This window comes from Salvelinus fontinalis, chromosome 2 (genome assembly GCF_029448725.1).
Source record: "Salvelinus fontinalis isolate EN_2023a chromosome 2, ASM2944872v1, whole genome shotgun sequence".
Classification (NCBI taxonomy): Eukaryota; Metazoa; Chordata; class Actinopteri; order Salmoniformes; family Salmonidae; genus Salvelinus; species Salvelinus fontinalis.
Window position 1 is genome coordinate 74304675 of NC_074666.1, and position 25947 is coordinate 74330621.

The 25947-nt window shown below is 43.9% G+C and overlaps 2 protein-coding genes across 4 annotated transcripts; one reads left to right on the forward strand and one right to left on the reverse strand.

The window, feature by feature from the left end:
• The first annotated feature begins 31 nt into the window (after positions 1-31).
• Positions 32-10100, forward strand: LOC129825604 (cerebellar degeneration-related protein 2-like). The gene is made up of 5 exons (XM_055885815.1): positions 32-646; positions 5984-6096; positions 7157-7305; positions 7584-7748; positions 7929-10100. Exons 1-5 carry the CDS (start codon positions 568-570, stop codon positions 8896-8898), a joined length of 1476 nt encoding a protein of 491 aa, XP_055741790.1. The 5' UTR covers positions 32-567; the 3' UTR covers positions 8899-10100.
• LOC129825612 (rho GDP-dissociation inhibitor 1-like) lies at positions 10101-25691 on the reverse strand. 3 transcript variants are annotated; one of them, XM_055885838.1, is made up of 6 exons: positions 25475-25691; positions 14896-15088; positions 13260-13343; positions 12506-12582; positions 12232-12295; positions 10101-11819 (listed from the first exon to the last, which is right to left on the reverse strand). In XM_055885838.1, the coding sequence occupies exons 2-6, from the start codon at positions 15083-15085 to the stop codon at positions 11620-11622; spliced, it is 615 nt and encodes a 204-aa protein (XP_055741813.1). In that variant the 5' UTR covers positions 15086-15088; positions 25475-25691; the 3' UTR covers positions 10101-11619. The 3 variants fall into 3 exon arrangements, with proteins under 3 accessions (XP_055741813.1, XP_055741805.1, XP_055741801.1); XM_055885830.1 differs by having other exon boundaries at positions 13260-13346; positions 14896-15091; positions 25475-25687; XM_055885826.1 differs by having other exon boundaries at positions 13260-13346; positions 25475-25684.
• Positions 25692-25947: the final 256 nt, after the last annotated feature.

Below are 25947 nucleotides of genomic sequence, written 5' to 3' on the forward strand. Positions count from 1 at the left end.
ATGGAGCAGCATCTTCCCCTGTATAGGGCAGGGGGTTGGGGATCGTTGCAGAATGGATCTGGAGAGATATCGGTGCAAAGCACGAGTGAGTGGGGGCTTGTAACAACAGCTGGAGTCCTACGTAAATCACAATGGCGGGGGGAGGGATTAGGAAGTGTGCCAGTGTCACACATTTTGTTCAGTGAACGTACACGTCTCAATATTGTACAATTATTTCGTACGTTATTCTCTTTTTATTGTAGACCGACAGTGCTGTCGTTGCGTATAGGGACTTGCTTACAGTGTCCAGTTTGTGCGAGCATTTGTCGGCCATGAGATATTAATTTAGTGTCAGGTGCGGTAAATTGATGCATCTGTCTCATTCGAATGGTTCATTGCAGAATGTTGGGGGCAGGTGCGCTCGCGGCTTTCCTAGTGAATGATAAAGGTCGCTGAAAGGGTTACGGTTTGGGAGGCTGCGCTGTTCGACATTTTGTGGTCATACGAGGCATGCTTTTGCTTCCGGGCGAGCGGTCAGAGATGTTACAGAGCGCACGGTGAACATCCACAACGATAGACCGAGCATCGATGCTTCGTGCAGGCAGGATGGAGGAGTTTGTTACGGAGGAAGATGAGCCATGGTACGACCAACGGGATTTGGAGCAGGGTGAGTAGACTGACACACTATTGTTGTTACTTTGTGGCCGTTGTGGTTATATTTGTTGCAGGGTTTGTTTAGCCTTGTATGCGAATCATTCCCGATACAATAAAAACATTCCCAGCAAAAAGCAGCTGATGCTGGCTACCGACCTCATCACTGTCGTTTAATGTAACAACCTGAAGATGTATCAAAGGATGCTAATTGACCCTTCAAGAAAATAAGACGATATTATTGACATTATTCATTTCAAGAATATATGACATTTTGCAATTTTGGCTCGATATACAAGCGTGCGTGTCTGGAATGGACTACTGTTTTAATTGTCGATATTATCCTTGATATGATCAAACTGAGATTTTGTGATGGCGCTCATGCACTTTAAAGACGTACCCCACACCCCAAGTCCCATACATTTGAGAATGAGGCGTGGGAACTATCGAAATTCTGCTGCAGGTTTCACCTGTCAGACCATGTTACACTCTGCTATTCTCTCCTCTGTGTGTGTGTTGCTCTCTGACACACACAGGCCTACTTCCGTTTCTCTCCTTTCCACCTCTGTGTATAGGCACTGCTCTAGACTTTCCCTTTATCGAGCTCTTTGCCAATTATTCTGATCTTGTCAGTGACGTGCGTGTTCTCAGAATAACCCTACTGTCTGTCTGACTTCACCCTCCATCTCTCACATCATATATGATGAATGGTCACGTGCCAACCCTCTGCCCTCGGTTATTTTCCTCAAGTCACCAAAATACTGAGTCGTGGTTCCCTATTGCATGGGGATGTGCTGGTGAGGTATTAGGTGATCTAAAATAAGTGGGATATTCAGGGAGACAACTGGTTGACATTCGCAGGATTCTGTGGAATTTTGAACAACGATCCTATGCAGTTGCAATCTCTGAGTGAAGAAAATGTCAGAGTTCTGTTTTTTTAATTGTTTTTTTATTACTGGTTAGACTGAAGACACAGGACATTTACTAACCTAATGTCTGTGCTCTGATAAATCATAGGGATCAACAATGGAGACGCTCCCAAATAATCTATGTTTCGAGATGCTTGTTGAAAAGGCACATAATACAGCCAACCTTTTCCATTCACCCAGAGCGTAGTCTGATAATACATTCCTCCTATAGAGTGACACACCCATTTGTATCTCTTCCTCAAATGGTTGATTTAGTTAACTCAAATGAACCCCATCGTCTGTCTCTTTCTCCACTAATGGCTAGATAGACATAGATGAGGGCCTGTGTAGTCTCTGCTCTCACTCCCTGTGTATTGATCTGACAGAGCAGTGTCTCCCACCTCTGGTCTTATCCCCATATGTCGATACAGAACGGGAAAGAAGCTATTGTTTTAGCATTTTAAATGTCTCCACAAATGATGATATAGGTCAAAGCCGTATTTTCCTAGCAATCATTCATTCTAAAGGGTAGGGTTGGTATATTACGATGGTAGGCGGTGTGAGTTCCAGATGGTGTGATGCGGTATGTACAGTATATGTCCTTCCCTAGCCCAGGCCTCGTCCTCCACGTCACCCCATTGACCGATGACCCAGAGAATAAAAGTAGCTTTGCGTCTCATCAGTGTTTCCCTGGTCAGGATTTGGGAACCAGGTGGGTCCTGCTGTTCTGCAGCCAGCAGCAGGCTCGATATCATCTCACAGCGTTATCCAAAATGGAGAGTCGGAGCATTAATCCCAGCTGGATGATCTGTTTAGGAGGGCCTCAGACATGGCCTCTCAGGCTGGGATCAGAGATTTCAGCCTGGGAGTTAGAGAGATTTGAGGTGACCCTGCATGTAAAGTTGTAATAGTACAGTTTTAGCATGCTGTTCCAACCAAGGGGTCATATTGTATTTGCTATGGTCTATTTCCACTCACTTTCACACAGTGTGAATTTGTGATTATGTAAGTGATCTGTATTCAGGGCTGCTCACCTATTGCATTCAGTGGTCATAATCATCAGCTCAACATGTGTATTCTGTCTGTCCAGATGGTAGGATATGACGTCATAGTTGTAGCAGCTGGTGCAGTGTGGTTGTGACGTGCTTCACTAGATGCTATATGAGTTATACACATCCGAGGGCATAAGGATGATGCATAGCCACACGTGCAGAAGGCTGCAGTGCACATGAGCTGTGTGTGTGCCAAGGTTTCCATGGGGGGGATGTCAGTTTGACAGTGTCATTGCTTTGTCCTGTTACAATTCTTATGTTATTCACTTGTATTCAATGAAGTGGGTACATGATTTCTCCTATTTACCAGGATATCTCTTGCCCTCTCAGCAAACTCAGATTCTTATCCGTTTGCCAGCACAAACAACCGTTGTGCGGCAGCGTTTTGATAAAGGCACAACCATAAGATTACATAACTTTTAAGCTTTAGACAATGTGTACCAGGCACTTTTGTGTTGGTCACGTAGCGTCTGTGTTGTAGTGATTTATTTGGAATGCTTGCTCTATTGTCACACACACACACACACGAGCTGGTACTGTTTATAATACAGACCCTTATCCCTCTTCTAGTTCTCTCTCTCTAATGGTCTGTCCATTGTGTTAAAACAGGAAGATATGGTAGCCTACAGATGAGCTAATTACATTTTTAGCTACAGTACCAGTCAAAAGTTTAGACACACCTACTCATTCAAGGGTTTTTCTTTATTTTTACTATTTTCTACATTATAGAATAATAGCGAAGACATCAAAACTATGAAATAACAAATATGGAATCATGTAGTAACCAAAAGTGTTAAACAAATCTAAATATATTTGAGATTCTTCAAAGTAGCCACCCTTTGCCTTGATTACAGCTTCGCACACTTGGCATTCTCTCAACCAGCTTCACCTGGAATGCTTTTCCAACCGTCTTGAAGGAGTTGAGCACTTGTGTTGTTGAGCACATATGCTGTTGAGGAGTTGAGCACATATGCTGAGCACTTGTTGGCTGCTTTTCCTTCACTCTGCGGTCCAACTCATCCCAAACCATCTCAATTGGGTTGAGGTCGGGTCATATGATGCAGAACTCCATCACTCTCCTTCTTGGTCAAATAGTCCTTACACAGCCTGGAGGTATGTTTTGGATCATTGTCCTGTTGAAAAACAAATGATATTCCCACTAAGCGCAAACCAGATGGGATGGCGTATCGCTGTAGTCATCGCTGTAGTCATGCTGGTTAAGTCTGCCTTGAATTCTAAATAAATCACTGACCGTGTCACCAGCAAAGCACCATCACACCACCTCCATGCTTCATGGTGGGAACCACACATGCGGAGATCATCCGTTCACCTACTCTGTGTCACACAGACGCAGCGGTTGGAAACAAAAATCTCAAATTTGGACTCATCAGACCAAAGGACAGATTTCCACCAGTCTAATGTCCATTGGCATGTTTCTTGTCCCAAGCAAGTCTCTTCTTATTATTGGTGTCCTTTAATACTGGTTTCTTTGCAGCAATTTGACCATGAAGGCCTGATTCACGCAGTCTCCTCTGAATAGTTGATGTTGAGATGTGTCTGTTACTTGAACTCTGTGAAGCATTTATTTGGGTTGCAATCTGGTGCGCAGTTAACTCTAATTAACTTATCCTTTGCAGCAGAGGTAACTATGGGTCTTCCTTTCCTGTGGCAGTCCTCATGAGCTAGTTTCATCATACTGATGGTTTTTGTGACCACTTGAAGAAACTGATGTAATGATGGACTGTTGTTTCTCTTTGCTTATTTGAGCTGTTCTTGCCATAATATGGACTTGGTCTTTTACCAAATAGGGCTATCTTCTGTATACCACCCCTACCTTGTCACAACACAACTGATTGTCTCAAACACATTAAGAAGGAAAGGAATTCCACAAATGAACTTTTAACAAGGCACACCTGTTAATTGAAATGCATTCCAGGTGAGTACCTCATGAAGCTGGTTGAGGGAATGCCAAGAGTGTGCAAAGCTGTCATCAAGGTTGGTTACAATAAAGAATTAATATATTTTGATTTAACACTTTTTGGGGGGTTACTACATGATTCCAAATGTGTTATTTCATAGTGTTGATGTCTAAACTATTATTCTACAATGTAGAAAATAGTAAAAATAAAGAAATACCCTTGAATGAGTAGGCGTCCAACTGGTACTGTACGTGTTGAAGACGGGCCTCTTGTCCTCTGTCCTTTTTGAATTGTTAATTCCTGTTGCCATTCATTGCATTATCTCTGATACGCACACACACAGCTACTGCTCCAGACAGCCATACTATAATTCAACTCATGTTACTTAGATGTGTACTGTGCAGCAGCATGGTGTTCCCCACTGTTGTGTTCCTGTTAGTGCTGACACCATGCACTGTGCTGATTTTTAAAATGCTGCATTCATGTTCTGTAATGGAGGTCAATTGTTCTCAGTTTAACACCCCCTCTCCTCCTCCCACTGTACTGTCATGGGCTCTGAGTAGTGGGGGAGGCATGTTGGAGCCAGGAGCCAGCACAGCTCCCCTCCTCATCCTTACTCTCAGTCCAAGTAGGCCTCGTCACTGCAGCACTCGATGAATAGTGGATCCATCAAGCTGCTGGTGGAAACCAAGTGGCTCGCTGCCCTTAGCCCTCCCAGGTCTAAAATGGGATCATGTTTGTATGCGTGTTTTATTTGTGGAAATGTCTGTCAAAGCAGATTGAGAGCAACGAGCAGAGATGTGCTGGAGTTGATTGGTTTCTGGGGAAAATGTTAAACAATCTTGTTGTGACAATAAAGATGTATGTGTAGCAACCAGTGCAGCTAAAACCTTTACGCTTGTATGTACAGCTCTTCTTTTTGGAGTGGGGTAATAAGAACTAAGAGGGATATTTCTGTCATTCTGACCAGGAGTAATGGTAAATGAGTTCTGAGATGACCTGTATTCGTGTTTTGCCCTGTGTAATCCAGACAGAGCCTGTGCTAACTAGGTTTTCTCCCTTATCCTCCTCCTTTCCCCTGTAGTCAGACTCCATTTTCTTGAGCTCATCTTGGCAGAGCTCACAGAAGCTGGTCTTAATCAGAGAAGATGGAGGATTATTTTTTTCTTTACTCCAGCAGGGGGAATTGAATGAGGGGATTTTCTCTCTATTGCTCGTTCTGATGGAATTTGAAATGAGGGGGCGAAGTCTTAAATTCATCACTTTAAGGAAAGCCAGAAAGCATTGCATTAATGGAGGTAAAACATTCCATAATGATCCAATGCAACACTTTAACTGAGCTGGGCTAATGCAGCAACTACCAATATTACTGGTGGATGAAATGTGAATGAAAGAGTTAAAATAGTTGTTTTTCTGTATCCAGACCAGTACTCTCACCACTGTCTCTCTCGTCCTCCTCTGTCCCTTCTCACAGATCTGCACCTGGCAGCTGAGCTGGGGAAGACTCTTTTGGAGCGCAACAAGGAGCTGGAGGACTCCCTACAACAGATGTACATCAACAATGAGGAACAGGTGCAGGAGATCGAGGTATAGAATCATACCACTTTCACTAACTATGTGTGTGTACATGTCATGATTGATGCTGATCCTGCAAAGTGCCCTGCCCATCTTCCGAAAACATCTCAAACCCTACCTCTTCAAACCGTATCTTAAATAATCCTCCTCATCACCTTGACCCCCCCCCCCCCCAAAAAAAAAACTGAACCAGCACTTGACCCCTCCCCCCTTTCTAGCTCTGACTCTACCTATAGCTACTTTATTGAGTAAAATTTACTTTCTATGCCTTTATGTGGTCGTCCCACCTAGCTATCTGAAGATGAATGTACTAACTGTAAGTTGCTCTGGATAAGAGTGTCTGCTAAATGACTAAAATGTAAAAATACAATTAAATGTTGAATTGCTGAGAGGCCATATTGTCAAGCATGGCACCGGACTGGTGTGTTAGCTGGAGTGTGTGGGTTTTAAACTACTGACGGTGCACTTGAGGATGCTGCAAAGTGGCTCTTCTCTCTAGGCTGGCACAATTACATTCACCTTGATGCGCCATCAAGCCAATTAAACCCTGCAGAGCTCTGAAATGAGAGGAGTAGAGTGCAGCTGCATGAGAGAGGGAGAGCGAGATAGTGTGTGTTTACTTAGTGTGTGGGAGAGGGGAACCCACTGACTCCTCTGACTCTGAGCCAGAGTCACCTCATTAGACAACAAAGACTGGCCTCCTTATTAGGCAACAACAAAGCTGCCTGCTGATGGCCGACTCAACCAATCACACACTTTAATCTGCTGGAGAAGAAGAATAAAGTTGATCCACACTTGTTTGTGTAGACAGGAATTAGGAAACTGATGATATTTTGCTTAACCATCATGGAATACTGTCATATGTGATTTTAATTATTTATTTTTTTAAATACAAATTTACAGCAGTGTCTGGCATTGAGTTTCTCAATAGTCTAAAACGGCTTCCTCTCCTCCTCTCCATCTGCACTGATGTAACGTATAGATGTCCAGTTATTTTATATCCATTTTAGACTCTTTAGATTGTCTCCCTGTAAGGTCCATGTCTTCATTCACATGTCTATTCCCCCTGCAGTACCTGTCCAAGCAGCTGGAGATGCTGAGGGAGATGAACGAGCAGCATGCCAAGGTCTACGAGCAGCTAGACGTGACAGCCAGAGAGCTGGAGATCACCAATGAGAAACTGGTTATAGAGAGCAAGGCCTCGCAGCAGAAGATAGACAGGTGAGGGTTAATACTCTCCTGAGTTGTTCTAGCTGCTATTATGAGCATTCACTCTATGTAAGACTGTACCATGACCTCTTTCTTCATGGTGTTTATTTCTAAGAAATATTTGGTTTAAGCATTAACAAGCTTAGTTCTTGAATGGTTCATAGTAAATAAATAAGTCTCACTGTTGTTTTTGTAACACAGGCTCAGTATAGTCACGGTACAGTATTGTACATTATGTTGTGATGTAAATAAGATTTAATCCACTTTCGTGTATGTGTGCGTGCTTACAGGTTGACGGGTACCATGGAGACACTGCAGGCTCAGGTGGATACCATGACAGCTCGTGTGGAGGAACTACGTACACTAGAGGAGCTGAGGGTCCACAGAGAGAAGCGGGAGCGACGCAAGACTGTCCACTCCTTCCCCTGCCTTAAAGAACTCTGCACTGCACCAAAGTACAGTAAAGAGCAATGCTCTATGTAGTCTCTCTCAAAAGTCCAAAGTACTCTGTGAAAATATGCTAATATGCTGAGTACATTTGCCAAATGACCTGAATGTATGGTGTTCAGATTACATAAGAATGCAATCTCCCTGCTGTATCCCTGTGCTCCTCTGTGTGGTGTATCACTCTACAGGTATGAGGATGGCTTTCTGGTGGCCAACCCCGGCAGTGTGGACCTGGTGTCTGAGCGTGAGCGCCGGCCGCTGGACGAGGAGAACGAGCGTCTAAAGGGTGTGGTCTCCTCCCTGAGGTCCGCCATGGTGGCAGAACGGGGCCGGAGGGAGGGGGCAGAGAGGGAGTGCACAGCTGTGCTGCAGGAGTTTGAGCTTATGGAACAACGCCTCCTGGGGGCTGAGGGCTGCCAGCTGCGAGTGCAGGAGCTGGAGGCGGAGCTACAGGAGATGCAGCAGCTGAGGAGGTCCCGGGTCTGTCTGTTGGATGAGGGTCTGGAGCAGACCCTGCTCAACAATGCCCCCGAGACCGACACACCCGAGGAGGGACCGGGGCAAAAGGAGGAAGGGGAGGGGACAGGAGGAGGGGGGCAGCAGGGAGGCCCCGTGAGGAAGAGCTGCAGCGACACGGCGCTCAACGCCATCTCGGCCTGCGACGCCTCTGGCAGGCGACAGGGCAGCTACGCAATCCACGCCAACGGCGTGCGCAAGCGGGGTATGTCCATCCTGAGGGAAGTGGACGAGCAGTACCACGCCCTGCTGGAGAAATACGAGGAGCTGCTGGGGAAGTGCCGGCGTCACGAGGAGAGCATGTGCCACGCGGGGGTGCAGACGTCACGCCCTGTCTCCAGAGACCCCTCCATGAAGGACTACGGCATGGCCACCCCCGGCCCCTCAGCCATGGCTGCTGCACCCCCCACCCCGCCCCAGACCCCCTCCACCCCAGAGGCCCTGGAGGGCATCAGCCGGCAGGTAGACCAGGTGGACAAGAGGCTGGGCCAGAACACCCCAGAGTACAAGGCCCTGTTCAAAGAGATCTTCTCCCGCCTGCAGAAGACCAAGAGTGAAGTGAACTCCACCAAGGGAGTCCCCAAGGGTAGAAAGTCCCCAAGGGTAGGAAGTCCTAAGGGAAGAAAGTCCAAAGACAAATGAGCTGCTTTCGTGATACTACTGAACATGACTTCTCCTGATACTACTAAACATGCACTGAAAACAATGGGTACAAAAGCCACAGATTTTTTTTTCCAGAATTTGTTTCTCTTTGTTTGACCGTGTTTGTTCAAAGTGGTCACTTGATGTCTTAATGACAGGTTACCTGTACTTCTGCACTGGGGAAATTATACAATCTACTGTGGATGATCCCCTCCGCTGTTTTATCCCTCTCTAGATACTGCCACATTTCACCCATCCCAATAGGAATGAATTGTACATCTGATGACATTCATTATCTGGGTAGATGAAATGCCTTGATTCTTGACAACGTAGTCTTGCACCCTGTCTTTGGTCAAGACAATCCAGTACAATGTTTAAATGACTGAGCGTGTATACTGAGACTCCATTAATTCTATTTAAAATGTATAAATAATTGCTATTTAATGTTTTTGATGACTGACAATGTTTATGAACAGCTCTGCACATGTTATTCAATCTAGTTAAATATTCCTGATCTCAATGAATAACACTGTTGCCTTAACATCTTAGGCTTCACGTATGCATCAATCCAACATATACATTGGTTTTGAAATCAGTAGGTGAAGCCAGTAGACTTCAATTGAGGGAGTCCATGGTACTCAAGGAAGTGGTAACTTGTTCTAAATTAAATACTGTATGTAAACTGTAAAACTCAGTGTATTGGTGAATCTACCTTTTACTAAAGGATTCTCAAGATGGATATGATAATGTTGCCAAAATGGAGTTAGATTGTCCAAGCTAGAGAATTGAGGAGGTCCTGATGATGCACTGCGTAAAACTGGAACTCAACCACACTTGACTAAGCTACTGTAACTGTGCTCTAAGCACCGACTCTTTGTTTTCTGGACTGCTTATTTCAAGGACACAAGGGGCTCTAGCTGCCCTCTTATCAGTACTTTGGTTTTTCATTTTAATATTGTCCTTCTCTTCTGCTCTTCATTGTGTACAAACTTCATGTGATATGGTCTTCCATGCGTTTGTAGACGACCATCTAAATGTCTAACATTGTGTTCTGGTCAATGAGAGAGGTTGCTGGTGTGTTAGATGGAGCGTGCATGATAGACGGGTAAAGATGGTTTACAGAACGTTGTACTTTAGAGCTGGATCGATAACAGAAGTGTAAAAAGTAACATGACTTTATTGATTAAAAAGACAGCGTGACATCCAGTCTGAAGACTTTAATGTGACAGGTGAACAGTATTCTCCAGGTGGCACAGAAGAGTTACACAGAATCAAAACCATACTGAAACAATGATCCAATGAAACCAAACAAAGCCCGAGCCCTACATCACAAGTTATGACGTTGAAAAATGGAGTGTAGAAAAATATAACACGGTTATGTAGTAGTAAGAGGTCTTGGCTGTTCTCGTTCTACTTGAAACTCAGTCTGTGCACAAGTTAGACCTGACCTAAAATAACTATTTGATGTTGAGCTCCCATTCTGGAAGTAAACCGACGAGAGCAGCTGGTGGTTGTAAAGTCTAGAGGCACAGCCAGTTTTGGTAATCCTGGAGTTGATTCATACTCGAGGTGAGCAGATTAACAACCTTTGTGACATTCCTCTCTGTTCACAAGGGCCACCAGCAAGGCCACATATGAGACGCTACAGTAATGGAGTTAGTGACTGGAAGAAGGCCACGGTCTGCTTAGAGGGCATTTGACAAGGAGCTCATTTCTTAAATTGTCAACAAAACCAGGTTCTTTATATCAGCAAACTGCACTAAAGGTGGTCCACATTGAGACCACCTGATGTGGTGAGGAGGGAGCAGAGATGGCTGCTGTTCACTTTCATGGTCTACTTCTACTGGCTAATCTGGAAAGAAGGTACAAGCATCTCAATGGTCTGTCTGATCATCTGTTCGTGCCTAAAACCCTGTAGGAGGCTCTCGTAACAATCTGACAGTTCTGTTCTAAAGGCAAATGGCTCTTTGTAATCATTTCCTTCATCGTTAGTTCTACAGGAATCCTCTTTAAGGCCACTTGGCTGCTGAATGAACTAGGTAGGGAGGTGAAAACCCTGATCAGGAAGAGGCACACTTGCACCTTCAGCAGGTGGTCACAGTGCCTCTGGTGGACTGCTGGTAAGTGCTGATCATGCCGCCTCTTAACGGTTAGGAATTCACACTAGTTCCAGAATAAACTAATTGTGTGGACTCTGGTACATATAATCTGCTCAAAGGCTTTCCACTGACAGAGGGCAACGTCCCCAACAAAGAGTACAGAGTGTGGATCTATCACAGCCTTTAACACACAGCAACACCTTTACAAGGCAGATCCTGGTAGTATAAAACAATCAGCAGGAAGGGGGGTAAAAAGGAATGACAGAAAGACAAGAGGGGATGAAGGGGAAAGGATGGAATTCACACAGTTGATTATAATATCCATATCAAGAGCATTAACAAATCAATCTTTCATTTAAAAAAAAAGTTTATATACAAACTAACCAAAATAAATTCATGATTGTGCACATGATTTGCTTTCTCCACATATTCAATACTCAGTATCACAAGGAGTGTGTGGGGGAGTGAATGGCATGACAACGTGATTGCAATGAAACTACTGCATGGATTGGGGTGGATGAGAGAGCAATTTGCCTAAATTACTTATCACATAATTATGAATTCAAAATAATGGAGGGGGAATAAGAAGAGGGGAATGGGGAAGAATTAAGTTGACGGGGACTCAGTCTTTCCACTCTTTCTTGATGTTAAGGTTCCACTCCCAGGAGAGGTGGTCGTGCTTATCGTCATCAGTGAACTTGGACTTGATGTTGTAGGTGCCGCGGGCCAGCATGCCTTTAGGGGCCTCCTCCAGAGGGGTCAGGAACTCGTACTCTGCCGGCCGCGGCCCGTAGCTCCCCACCATGTAGTCTGACTTGTCAACTACACAGAGAGGGGCTTAGATTTATTTTCCAAAGTTTCCTCTTGACAAAAACTTCTCTGCGTCACCAAATACAAATACTATGGCCACTCCGGAACTATTAACAAGTCATTTAATGACCGTCTAGGAATGCCAATGTAAATACCTCATCTACTAACTTGACCGAATTACTGTGCACAGGCGAATACAGTCACCTGAGTTGACCAAGCCACTCCCAACATCCAATCCCAGATACATCCCTAACCCGTCTCCGATGCACTTGTGGATATCTGAGATAATTGGATAAGTATAAGCAATATGGTCATATCCCCATGTTGTCCTCTAGACAGAAGGTACACTATATTGCTTAACCTTATCCAGCCTTCTCAAATCCTCACAGTAGACAGAGCAAGGAAACGAAACAGCAGAACTTACCCTTGACTCCTTTCCTGTAGGTCTGCTGGGCATACTTCAGTCCCGACACAATCTCCTTGTTGACCTGCAGACAGAGACAACAGTCAGTGATGAGGTCACATCCTCTTTCCACATCCACCCTTCGGATAAGACAGCAGCCCTTTCATGATAGGACATTCAGCTTACAAATGAATTTCAATGTCCAAAATAGCATGATAGTGGCCAAGCTGACACTGGTCATGCTAGTTGGATTGGATAAACAGACACGTTGTTGAAAAAGGCCAGACTCATTCACCTTGAAGCTGATCTTTATCTTGTACTCCACGCCTTCCTTCAGGACAAAGGACTGTTTCTTAAAGGACTCCAGGTTTCCTGAGGCGGCCGGACCACAGAAAGAGAACGTCAGAGACACTCAGGCAGAGTGAATGCAGGAGGAGTCTATCATTTTGTTCCAATATATGCAATGCACAAAGTTCTCCCCTGGAAGTAATCGTGTTAGACTGGATAGGTGAAAGGTGTCAGATCAGTGATTCAGCATCTTTAAAAATGTGAGCACAAAGGCAGGATTTTCTAAGTGTTCCAACAGGATTGTAGCCTGCTATTATAGTGTCCACTAGATGGCGTTTCCCTGTATGTGAGTTCAGCTCTATGGCCCTGGTTTCTTCCCTGTAGGTGGCTCTACAGGCCATATGAGGGTAGAAGAGTCTCAAACCAGCAGAAGAAATGCCTCATTAACTCAAATAATAAAACCAATACATTAGGAATGGCCCATGGAATATGCCTGATATGTCTACTGGAAAACGTATGTTTCTAAACCATAGGTGGCCAGGTGTTGCGGCTACTATGCACAATTGTGGCTGCTATGAGGCAATGTCTTTAGTTCCACCCTCACACATTCATATGGAAAATATTACATGTGCTCACTACAAAGGCTTCTTTTCACACTAAAACACGTTACAAGTCTTTCAATATGGAGCCTTTTCTCAAAAAGTGAACCTCTCTCACGCGCCCTCTAAATACCAGTACAACCACTGTGCTGCTCTACTCACCCTGTAGGTCAAGGGTCAGGGGCAGCGGCGCCGTCTCACACATCAGGGTCAAGCGTGTCACCTGGACATTGGGAGCGTTGGGGTCTACTGGGAGAAAGGGAAAAAAACAAAGCAAAGTACAAAAATGTAAAAATAGTTCATGGTAAACACAAAAAACATTGACTATTATAAGCAGTGCATGTTTAATTCTTTAGAGTGTAAGCCATTGGGGCGTTAATATGCTCATACTACCGATCATTTAGCTATTTTATTTAGAATTTTAGGACCCCTTTAGGTATTATTTTTTTTATTTTTTTTATTTGATTTCGGCCTTTAATACTAAAGCCCATAGAAACGCATTGAATAACAGATTCATGAATGGAAAAAGGTCAGTCAAAAACAAAAACAAAATCATAAGAAATAAGGTTTTAAAGTGTCAGTCCTAGATCTAGGAGATATATATTTTTTAACTATGGAAATATATATTTATATATTCAACAATTTTTATGGGTAGGCACAAAACTACCTTCATACTTCCATTTGTTTTTAAAACCGGTGACACTTGTGACACAAAATGGAGAATCTCCCCTTTCAATGGCTCCCGAGTGGCGCAGTGGTCTAAGGCACTGCATCTCAGCGCTAGAGACGTCACTACAGACCTTGGTTCGATTCCAGGCTGTATTATAACTGGCCGTGATTGGGAGTCCCATAGGGCGGTACACAATTGGCCCAGCGTTATCTGGGTAAGGGTTTGGCCGGGGTAGGCAGTCATTGTAAATAAGAATTTGTTCTTAACTGACTTGCCTCGTTAAAAAAAAGAGTGGTCATAATAATTTCTAGGTCAAACTGTTACGACGCTACAGACAATTAACGTGAGAAGACCACTTTTCAGGATGTCTAATGGTCTGACAAACACTGTTCTAGCTGTGGCAACTTTCAGATGCGGAAGTACGACATCGAAGGATGTGGTGGATTGAGATGCATCCAAATGCAAAAAAACTTCTCTAGCTTAAATTGAATGATTTTGATGGGGATTTTTTGTTATGCACCGGTGCGTCAATCAACTCAAGGGGGTTAAGTCAATAGGCTGAAGCAGAAAACTACAACAGTTCATGAAGAACAGTTCAACTGTGAATAATGACATTTGCAACAGATGAAAGTGAGTATCAGACATAAAACAATGTGAAAATATTTCTATCAGCGATCAGTGGTTCATCGCAGTCTTTGATACCGCAGCTCTAACTAAAGCCCATGCGGCTTGGCCTCCTTTCCAGTCAGCAGCCTGTATCTAGTTCACAGACTACTGACCTGTCTGGGGGGGGGGGGGGTAACTCTGTCACTGCTGTACCCACTGAGCACCAAGACTGCTAACCTGTTGCCCTCTCCCACCCTCTCTTATGGTATTTACAAACTCATTCAATTAAATCCCTAAAAAGAAAGCCTGCTGAAGGACTTGAAAGTAGGAGGGAATTAAAAGAAAATAAACAAAGAGATGATTGCATGAGATGTGCATTGTGGATGTGGGTTTGTTTTCTAATCAGGTCAAGAGGGAGAAAGAGAAACAGTCTGCAGGGCTGGTGTGTCCAAATTGCATGAGTGTGTCTGCAGAGTGTGTGTGTGTCTCTACAACATGTGTAGTTGGCGCAGCAACACAAACCTGCAGCCGCGGCGGCGTTCCCCAGCAGGGCCTCCTTGTACTTGCGCAGGCTCTCGTCGTCCTTGTCCAGCTCCTGGATCTCCTGCAGACTCTTCTGAGCGGGGGGCTTGTAGTTGACCCCGCCCTCCGCTTCCTCGTTGGCCGCTGCGATGGCTGCCAGCTGTTCCGGGGTGGGATCCTGCTCTGCCATAGTCTACTGGGAGCGAGAGAGACACAGGTCAGGAGGTTTGGTCCAATACGTTGAAAATAGATCAACAAACTGTAAGGCAAAACACTGTAAAACACTGTTATTGCATAGTGAGCACAAAACACTTGAAAACCCCCTCCAAGGGGATTAGAAATCCCAGATCACGCTTGTAGGCGATGTCATGGTGACGTTGGCTAGCTAAACTCATGCGCAGAAAAATGTCACCAGGTCTAGCGGTCGTCTTGCGCCAAACTGCGGATGTACAGGCTGTCAAATCAAAAGGCACTCCTTCCATATAAAGTTGTTTTTGACAAAAATGAAAACGTGTCACTTTGTCGAGTAACAACTAAGGAATCATTTTTTCACTTCTCAAACCCTGGTCGGCCTCAAGTCTGCTTCGCATGGGTTCCCGGAAGTCTTGCGATATTGGGCCTCTGGGTTTAGAAGCTCTGTGGTAGCAGTCAACACGCCACTTCCCAGATGCTCATTAGGATCCTTTAAATAAATCTGATTTGCATGCAGTGTGGGGCAGGCACCAGGTTAATAGGGTGTCCTGGTAGATGATTATGGACTTGCATCCTTCTCTCATTGCACTTTGACCTCAGCAGCCTCATTGCTGCTCTGAAACAATACCCAATCACACACAGAGAGCCAAGGCATGTGACTGAGCCTAACCAGAGCCTTCTATTGCGATAAAGATTCCGGGGCCTGACTCACACGTCCTGGCTTGGACTACATTGGACACAGTCCCAGTATTGAGGTCAGACCAGAGGGGCCAGCGCTGTACACGCGGGGGGGAACTACAGAGGGCTGGTTGGTCGAAAAGCAGAGCTTTATCTCAACTCAAACCCTCTCCCTCCCTCCTCTACCACACTGTAGTGAGCTACTGTCAAGCTTCTGTGGATCAAGCAGATAACAACATGCTAATGTGGGAGCAGCTGCACTGCATTACCAGTCAACATCAATTAGGGTCTGGGGAGAGTGAAGCTAAGCAGGAATCAGGACAACGATATTAGGGGAAGGGTCCTCTTGCCAGAGAGGTGGGTGTCATGAGGAGAGAGCTGTGAGTGTTGAAATCAACCTTTCCCCCCAGATAGGGAAGGGAAAACCTAGTCACTTGCAAAACGGAATGCATTCAACTGAAATGTGTCTTCCGCATTTAATCCAAACCCTCAGAATCAGAGAGGTGCTGCCTTAAATCGACATCCCTGTCACCGGCGTCCAGGAGCAGTTGTTGTTGGGGGTTAACTGCCTTGCTCAAGGGCAGAACGGCAGATTTGTCCACCTTGCCAGCGACCTTTCGGTTACTGTCCCAAAGCTCTTAACCACTAGGCCAGGGGTTCACTTTTTTACTCAGGTCCCCTTCTAACATTGGGGAACATCCCCGCGCCACCCTTTTTTCTATGGGTACAAGCACTATTCATGACACAAACTGTTCACACCCATCTAGTTAGCGAAGATAACATTTTTGTTGGTTTAAAGCTAATTTCCTGCAATTTGTCACGGGGCACAAAAATGTTGTTGCTGTTTTAAAGCTCACGTTCTTGAAATTCTATACATTTTGCCATGTCTAATGTTTATTCATGTGATATTTGAGTGACTCAAACATTACAACAAAATCTATGTGCTAAAAAACCTAGCTAAAAAATCTTTAGCCGACATGGCCTAGTTGATCTTTGGACATTTCTGACAAGTTATAAATAGCTCTCTAAGGTCTACAATGACTGAGGAAAACTGATGATACACTACTCGATTTCGAAATCGCACCTACAGCTTTCAAAAAGCCGGACAGAGGTTTTCTTTTTTTTAGGGGGGGGGGGACACCCCTTGCCCCACAGTTTGGGAACCACTGCGCTAGGCTACCTGCCGTATAAGTACTGTAGTAATATAGAGGCCTACATCTAGCCTTCGTCTAGCTGGTGTAATACCTCTGCTACACCGAGGTGATTTCATAACACTGCTGCTCTGTGCTTTCTGTCTTCCTTCATGAAGACTGGCCTCCTTGTGGTATTGTGAGTGATTGGCACAGAGCGCCTCTCTGTATCCGTGTACACACCACAGACAGTCAGCAGCGTAGTCTTCAGTGGTAGCAGTTCAGCGTGATGGCGCCAATGCCATGCTGCATTTTCTACTGATGCATTAGTGATTTACTGCATCTAATACTTTAAAAGGTTCACTTTACCAGACCAATACAATCAATTAACTGAGCAACATTGAGTATCTCTGACGAATTGTAAAACAGAAAATGGCAAGAGCAAGAATACTACTTTGACAAAGGGCACTGGCAGACCTCCACTGACACAACACAGAACAATGCCAGTATGTTTGTGGATGTCAGTCAGTTCACAGGAAACCACCTAACCAACAATGAGACAGGAAGCCTCGGCTATGCTATATATCACACACTGTCATGCTCATGCAGCAGTCGAGTTTGAAACACACTTGTTCAAGGACCGTAGTAGCTCACACATTCCAATATAACGAGAGAAACCTTAGGCCCATAACAATAGTAGAAAAAAAATAACAAAACAGGCTTGTGCTCTAAAAAGCCACGTAGAACGCCTCGGGGGATGTGTGAAAGATGTTATTATTGGGCTACACACAACATTGATGCTGTGCCATGAGCAAGGCTCCAGATGAACAGACGCCGGTATTACCTTGGTGACATAACGCACCATAAAATCACAGCTCAACACACAATCCCAGCAATAGTACATTAAAATCACACCACTGCAAACAAGGGCTCCTGCCTGGCTCTCAAACCTCTCACCACACTAACCAGTTCCACCCCCCTCCTCGCTCTGTAATCCTCCCTCCCTCTGCCCCTCTGTTTTGCATAGTGCCTGACACACAGATGGACCTGCGCCAAGCAGGAACAGGGAACACATTGCACCATTTTCCCCCAAACAGGGCCTCTCCACATTCTCATTAAAGCAGAAATTCCTGTTCTGTTAGCAGTAGTGTGTTTTGGTAGCTCAGCTGTGCAAATGTGTGTGAAGTTGGCGAAATAGTGAGAAGGACTTGTTGCTAGGAGTGGGAGGACGGGACCAGATTCAGGGATATTGTGTCATCTTTCTCACGTCATCTCTATTCATTTGGCAGTCGCTCCTCCTCATGTGCTAGCCTAGATCCAGACCTGAGCCTTGGTGGACTGCCGCTACATACCGAGCTGTTCCCAGGGATTGGTGCGGTGATAAATGAGAGGGACATACTTTAGGAGTGCTATATTTCTCTGCTGCTAACGCACACCCCAACACAGCCTCTCATGACTGGCCTGCTGGTGGGTCAAGCGGCTACAGCTGGAGGGGATGTGTGTATCAGAATAAGTGGATCAATAAAAAGAGGGGGTGAGGTGGGGGACATCAGGAAATAGTGACAAACAAGAGGGTGAAAAACAAAAAGCATCATGTTGAGAGTACTAGGATGGGAGTCAGGGTGGCTAGAGTGTAAAAAAATTGGACATTGCAACAATTATCATGACAACCTTAAAGAAATACATATTTTAGTAGAAAGTTACAACGGATGTGAGGCACCATCCGAGCAGTGACCCACTTCAGTCTCACACGTTTATCAGTGTGGCCATTGCTTGGCATGACTGACTAATGCCCATAGGCAAACAAGTAGACTATAAACACTGTTCAATAGTTGGCAGCCATCTAATTCCCAACACAGTTTGGCTTGCATAGAATAAGTTATTGGAGCACATTCAGATTCTGGCTTGAAACTACCATGTCAAGATAATGATTCATATGCGATCTTCACTAAGCACGAAATGGATGATTGGGTCAATTATATGTCCACTGAGCTCAATGAAATAGATTAGGCCTAGTTTCAACAATAACATAAGTCCCAATACACATTTTTCCACCAGCTGACATGGCACACATAGTGACTGACTACGGAAATAAATAGGCCTTGTTCACTCGTCACTGCTAAGTGACATGTTTTGGTGTAACTGAGGTATAAATACAGGTAGTGATCGGCTTATGTGTCAACATTGAACCCCTCACACTGGTTCTTACCATTGGCAGCTAAATAAATACCACTAGCTTTAATTGGAGGATTATCCCCATTTGATCAGGTTCAGGAATAGTCATCCAAGTACTCTGGTTTCTAGAGTAGCTGACACCCAGATTAGGGCTGTTCCTTAGCAACAATTAGAGCAGTGAGATTATTGGGACAGAGATTACTGCTAATAAGGCATTGGGGAAATGTTTGGGGGTGTCAGTGGTGCCACATCAAGAGGATTCCACTGACAAACCTTTTTGGTTTCCTATAGAGATTCAAGGGTCTTCATTACCAAATTGAACAAGGGCGAGACACGCCTCCTGAGTTGATAAAAATGGCTAAAGACATTGTGGTTGATGGAGGAGGCTTTCTGTAAGCAGGACACAAACATAAAGAAGTTCAGCACAGGTCAAAGTTGGAGGCGAAAGTGACAGGAACTCAAAGACAAAGCCTTAAGTTCCTCTTTTCCTTCAAAGTTAGTTCAGTTTAATCTTAAAGTCAGAAGACTTCTTGGTCAGAAACCAGATCTTAATCCCCAAAAAAAGGCAAACAAGAAAGGGTTCATCAAGAAATGTCCAGCTCATAAATCATTCTTCTGTAGTAAAGGTCACAGAGCGGTCTTTTTATTTTATTTGTTCAACTAACCCATTCACTGTGTACTCTCATAGGACTTCACCTTTGACATTTCACAGGGAAGAGTACAGGAAAAGGACAGCACAAGGCTGACAGCAAATTGAATGGAATTTTAATAGATGACGCGATACATTACAAATGCTAAAATAGAAGCATTTACTGCAATCTAGTCTCAGCCATGTCCCAGTTCTAAGGCAGGGTAAAAAGAAAATAAAACAAGTGATCGCCCAAGTGTATTCTGCAATAGAGAACAGCTGGCATTGCCCAAAAGCTACAATTAGCTTTAAACCACAGAGGGGGAGGAGAAATGGCAGTCAGGACAAGAGAAGAAGAGAGTGAGAAATCAGGGATTACGTAATCATTCATTGGGCTGAACTCCAGCTCCAGGCAGGTCTCTGATAAACCTACCTAATCACTGTCAACCGCCTCCAGGAACGTTGTGCTGTACCAACTAGAGGTCGACCGATTATGATTTTTCAATCCCGATACCGATTATTGGAGGACCAAAAAAAAGCCGATACCGATTAATCTGACTATTTTTTAAATAATAATGACAATTACAACAATACTGAATGAACACTTATTTTAACTTAATATAATACATCAATAAAATCTATTTAGCCTCAAATAAATAATGAAACATGTTCAATTTGGTTTAAATAATGCAAAAACAAAGTGTTGGAGAAGAAAGTAAAAGTGCAATATGTGCCATGTAAGAAACCTGACGTTTAAGTTCCTTGCTCAGAACATGAACATATGAAAGCTGGTGGTTCCTTTTAACATGAGTCTTCAATATTCCCAGGTAAGAAGTTTTAGGTTGTAGTTATTATAGGACTATTTCTCTCTATACCATTTGTATTTCATTAACCTTTGACTATTGGATGATCTTATAGGCACTTTAGTATTGCCAGTGTAACAGTATAGCTTCCGTCCCTCTCCTCGCTCCTACCTGGGCTCGAACCAGGAACACATCGACAACAGCCACCCTCGAAGCAGCGTTACCCATGCAGAGCAAGGGGAACAACCACTCCAAGTCTCAGAGCGAGTGACGTTTGAAACGCTATTAGAGCACACCCCGCTAACTAGCTAGCCATTTCACATCGGTTACACCAGCCTAATCTCGGGAGTTGATAGGCTCGAAGTCATAAACAGCGCAATGCTTGAAGCACAACGAAGAGCTGCTGGCAAAACGCACAAAAGTGCTGTTTGAATGAATGCTTACGAGCCTGCTACTGCCTACTACCGCTCAGTCAGACTGCTCTATCAAATCATAGACTTAGTTATAACATAATAACACACAGAAATACGAGCCTTGGGTCATTAATATGGTCGAATCCGGAAACTATCATCTCGAAAACAAGACGTTTATTCTTTCAGTGAAATACGGAATCGTTCCGTATTTTATCTAACAGGTGGCATCCATAAGTCTAAATATTCCTGTTACATTGCACAACCTTCAATGTTATTTCATAATTATGTAAAATTCTGGCAAATTAGGCGGCCCAAAATGTTGCATATACCCTGACTGCGTGCAATGAACGCAAGAGAAGTGACACAATTTCACCTGGTTAATATTGCCTGCTAACCTGGATTTCTTTTAGCTAAATATGCAGGTTTAAAAATATATACTTCTGTGTATTGATTTTGAGAAAGGCATTGATGTTTATGGTTAGGTACACATTGGAGCAACGATACGCACCGCATCAATTATTTGCAACGCAGGACACGCTAGATAAACGAGTAATCTCATCAACCATGTGTTGTTAACTAGTGATTATGATTGATTGATTGTTTTTTTATAAGTTTAATGCTAGCTAGCAACTTACCTTGGCTTACTGCATTCGCGTAACAGGCAGGCTCCTTGTGGAGTGCAATGTAAATCAGGTGGTTAGAGCGTTGGACTAGTTAACTAAGGTTGCAAGATTGAATCCCCCAAGCTGACAAGGTAAAAATCTGTCATTCTGCCCCTGAATGAGGCAGTTAACCCACCGTTCCTAGGCCATCATTGAAAATAAGAATGTGTTCTTAACTGACTTGCCTAGTTAAATAAAGATTAAATAAAAAGGTGTAAAATTTTTTTTTTTTTACAAATCAGCCAAATCGGTGTCCAAAAAGACCGATTTCCGATTGTTATGAAAACTTGAAATCGGCCCTAATTAAATCATTCCGATTAATCGGTCGACCTCTAGTACCAACTTCAGATTTGGCAAGCAGCCTGGATACTCTTTTTACTCTGACTCCTAATATCACACACAAAACATCTATGGCTAGTTTGATCCTCTCTGTTCTGTCTCCCTCCCTGTCATAGACCTAGCTTTGAGAGTGAACTTCAGCATTTCTCCCTTTCCTCCCCACAGGACGCCCCGTTTCATGTGTCCTTGTGATGTAGCTTTGTGACGCCCTTCTAGACTTATGTGCCATTCACCAGAGTGCTTGACTTCCTTGTGCTCTGCAGCACTTTTGTCAACTGTGATTGTATGTTTCCTTCATGTTCTGCCGACAACATGACTCACATCCGCCAGTTAGAGAAGAGAACTGTGTTTAACCACATCATGTTGGACTGCACTTAAACACACATAGTAATGCAAAAGGCTTCTAAATGATCCCCTTGACTTCCTTGCCTTTCCCCACCTGACGTAAACCCCATTGCAGTCTTGATTTGTTAGCAGGTATTCAGGTAAGCAACGTTGGCTTGATGTAATGTCAACAGACACACGCTGGGCTGTTGAGGATGCAGCACTAAATGCAGAACAGTGCCTTCAGGAAGGAGGATTGTGCCTGGCAGAGCTGATGCAATGCAGGAGGCACTCATTTCCACAGAGTGAGACATGAATAAACAGAGCAGAGAGGAGTCAAAATTGAGGAAGTGTCAGACGAAAGAGAAAAATATATTCTACCTCAAGGGGGAAAACTATAACAAATCCGGTCTGAGCATTGAAAATAGCCTGTCTGAGAAATCACTCTGTATAGACACAGCAGGAAGCTGAGAGTGAACGGGAGTGCCAAGGTGCCAGCTGAAAGGTCAGGGCTCTCTCCCTGCACAGTGGGGGGGGGGGGGGGGGGGGGGGGGGGGGAGCGACACATGCCCAGATTATGTCTGCCTCCCTTGGTAACAACAAGGCAACAGCATCCACTATGGACAGTAGTAAGCCTACTGTTGAATGGTGGCTCCATTCAGTTGGGCTTTTTAATGTGGTGTCATTGACAGAGCAATGACCTGATGATGGGTGGTAAACTTGATGGCACTATTCATGTGGTCTGAGGAACATCTCAACATCTGCAACAAGAAACGAAATAGTATGCAGTGTAATGTTTGCCCTCTGGTGGATGATAGCAATGACTAAATAAGGACATATCCAGCATGAAAGGAAGCCATTTCCTTTTGAATGAGGTGTATGTGAAGGCTGATATCCCCTGGGGGACATTTGGGGGCTGTGTGGTCTGTTGTTCGGTCTAAGCCACAGTACAATGAGGAGGAACAGCAGAAGAGAAGAGCTAATCTTTAACACTGCTGTATGTGTGGAGATGCTGGCCAGTGTCCTCGTTTCTAGTCCCTTGCGAGTTACAGCAAAAACGGAAGGGACTGAAGTGCCACTTAAAGGCAGAAAGAGGACAGATAGCCAACTGGCTCTGAGAGAAAAGGGGTCACCATCAGGCCTGGTTCTTGTCATGACAGGCTATAGGAGGGGGTGGAATGTGTGGGAGGCATCATTAAATGCCTCCATAGTGGCGAGTTGTCTTTATGTACACTGTGTGCTACATATTGTAGGCCATCAGATGGTGCTGTGCTCAGCCCTGAATTCAATCTCCTTTGGTTTGCTACAATTTCCCCAGCCAGATCCCCTCCCTTAATGCAGAGTGACAGGGAAGTAGAGACAAGGAGAGAGAAGTGTAGTGATTACCCACAGCCATGTAGCCTATCCTGTAATGGAGGTTAGAAATCAGCTAGGAGAGAGATGGAAGCTTGCTCACTTTTAAGAAGAAAAATAGCTGTGTATCTTTATCAAAAATAAGGTTAAGATTGGTTCCTGGAATCATGTGGAGTATAGTCCAAGGCATGTGGTTGTCGAATGAGAAGTTAACTTACATCAATCCAGAGGCTGGAATATTCTCTAAAAAGTCCTATTAAATAACATAGCATAGAAAACATGAAACCAATTATTGTTGAAAGGCGTGTACTGAAAAACATCACACCAGAGATTTCAAATCTCTAGTCCTACTCAAAACAAAAAAAAGCCTGTAGAAAAACAGCATTCCGGATGAGAAAGCAATGGTAGTTGCAGTGGTGAGCTGCCATTGATTGGATAATGGTAAAGGGGACAGATGCCCAAAGTATCCCTATGGATCAATACCCCCCCCCTCTCTCCATTGCCACAAACTGACAGGGAAATACAAGATGTCACATGAACTGAATAACAGACTAGTGAAGCCCTAAGGCTGAAAATATCAAGATCCTATTTGGCTTGAAGTGTACATCAATTAAGTCAACATTACATGTCCCTGGACCTCTGGAAAGAAATATTAATATGTAGAGTTAATGTTTTTATTCCTGTTGCATAGAACATTGTAAGCTTGATGAGTTAACAATAACAAGGCTAGGGGACCTTTGAGCTGCTGAACATCCAGCAGATGCTATAGTGTTCTTATGTAGGTCGAGAAGAGCAACAATTGGAGCAGCCTGGCTGTTGAAATTTTAGTATGTTTGCTTTACCTTACAGATACTATAAATCGTTTTACTTACAGTGAGTGAACTACCCGTAAATGGATAATACTAGGAGGAAAGGGTTAAGTTTGGTGAAGACCTAAGACTCGCCCTGGCCTACTCTCCAACAGAAGAAACTAGAACTCTACCGCGCCATTCGTCTGAAACAGGAAGGAAAGGGAGGCTTCACGTTCGGGAAAATCAGCCCTCGTAGTTTTGCAAGCATGTCAGCGCCAGTCTATCGGGTTACTGGGCCTAATGATTCTCAGAAAAGATGCACACGTTTGTATGCCATAAAAACACGTTCTAACAGATAGGCTGACTGGGTTTAAAAGTCGCATTATTTTAAGTGTGCCAGTCAGTTGGTGAGTCCTCCTGAATCCGTCAGTCAAATCCGAACTTCACTAGGCCTATTTTAAATACACATCTGTATCAAACTCACTTTCAGAGAGGGTATATAAATAATATTTGTAGCAATTTACAGGATTCGCTCATTCCCTTCAATCAAGTTTAAGAAAAACATGTTCAATGAATCACCGCGGGAAATTAACTTGCATTCCAGGAAGTGTCGCCTGCTGACAGAACGTGAGCAACTTTCATGAGATGAAAAGTTAGCCTATACATACCCATTCATTGGGTCTGATCAAACAAGTAACTTTTTTTCTCTTGAATAGTGTTGTTCTGAAATTAATTTAAAGACTTGCTTAGTCAACAGGATCTAATCACAGATCAATTTAGTGGATATTCACAAGGATAGCGTACCTTTATGGAAAGATATTACTTATCACTATAATTAATTAAACTGGCAGCAACCACAGAGCAAACATCAGTGACAACAGTTCCTGTTCTCCGTCACAATTAAAATTAGTAATCTACACTAGTCGAATTAAACTAGACATCATGAAGTTGCTAGTTAGCATGTAACAAGTTGCACGAATAACCAGAACTTGAACTACCAAAAATGGACGTACAAATGAGCTAACCGCGTTCTAACTTAAATGTATAGACAAATGTTTGAAAAGTTGATTAAATATTTTCTCGGACTTTACCGTTATGCTGCTGCTACGCTGGAGTACGCGTCACTGAATGGCGAGGAGGGAGCAGCTCAAATCAAACGCACAACACGCTTCCGGGAATATTGACTCGCACCACAAAGGCTGTCCGAACGTAGGCGGGCGCTCAGCAACAAGCCTGGTGTAAAGTGCACTAGTCAGGTAACTGCTCGTTACTATAAACTCGCAAATGTATTTGTAGACTAGAATACACGTATAGTAAATTAGCGCAATTACCCTAATACAGTATGAAAACTCGCAGCCAATCACGTCATCTGAGAGCCCAGACGGGCAGGAATTACCTTATCAAGTACACGGAGTAAGAACAGACCATGTTTTTAAACATCAGTAATGAACATGACTGTAAAATTAACAAAGTAGCCTCAAAGCAATGTTTACACTCAATGGACTATGCGGCCATCTAGTGGTTTAGCCTAGGTAATCCAGTCATTTTTACATCATTTGGATCT

Excerpts from the sequence above, each read along its gene's own strand:
- LOC129825612 (XM_055885830.1), bottom strand. The coding sequence starts at position 15,085 with ATGGCAGAGCAGGATCCCACCCCGGAACAGCTGGCAGCCATCGCAGCG. Across the intron at positions 12,296-12,505 it reads AGATAAAGATCAGCTTCAAG|GTCAACAAGGAGATTGTGTC; the intron begins GTGAATGAGTCT and ends CTCTGTCTGCAG. Across the intron at positions 11,820-12,231 it reads CTACAGGAAAGGAGTCAAGG|TTGACAAGTCAGACTACATG; the intron begins GTAAGTTCTGCT and ends CTCTCTGTGTAG.
- LOC129825604 (XM_055885815.1), top strand. The coding sequence starts at position 568 with ATGCTTCGTGCAGGCAGGATGGAGGAGTTTGTTACGGAGGAAGATGAG. Across the intron at positions 7,306-7,583 it reads TCGCAGCAGAAGATAGACAG|GTTGACGGGTACCATGGAGA; the intron begins GTGAGGGTTAAT and ends GCGTGCTTACAG. Across the intron at positions 7,749-7,928 it reads GAACTCTGCACTGCACCAAA|GTATGAGGATGGCTTTCTGG; the intron begins GTACAGTAAAGA and ends ATCACTCTACAG.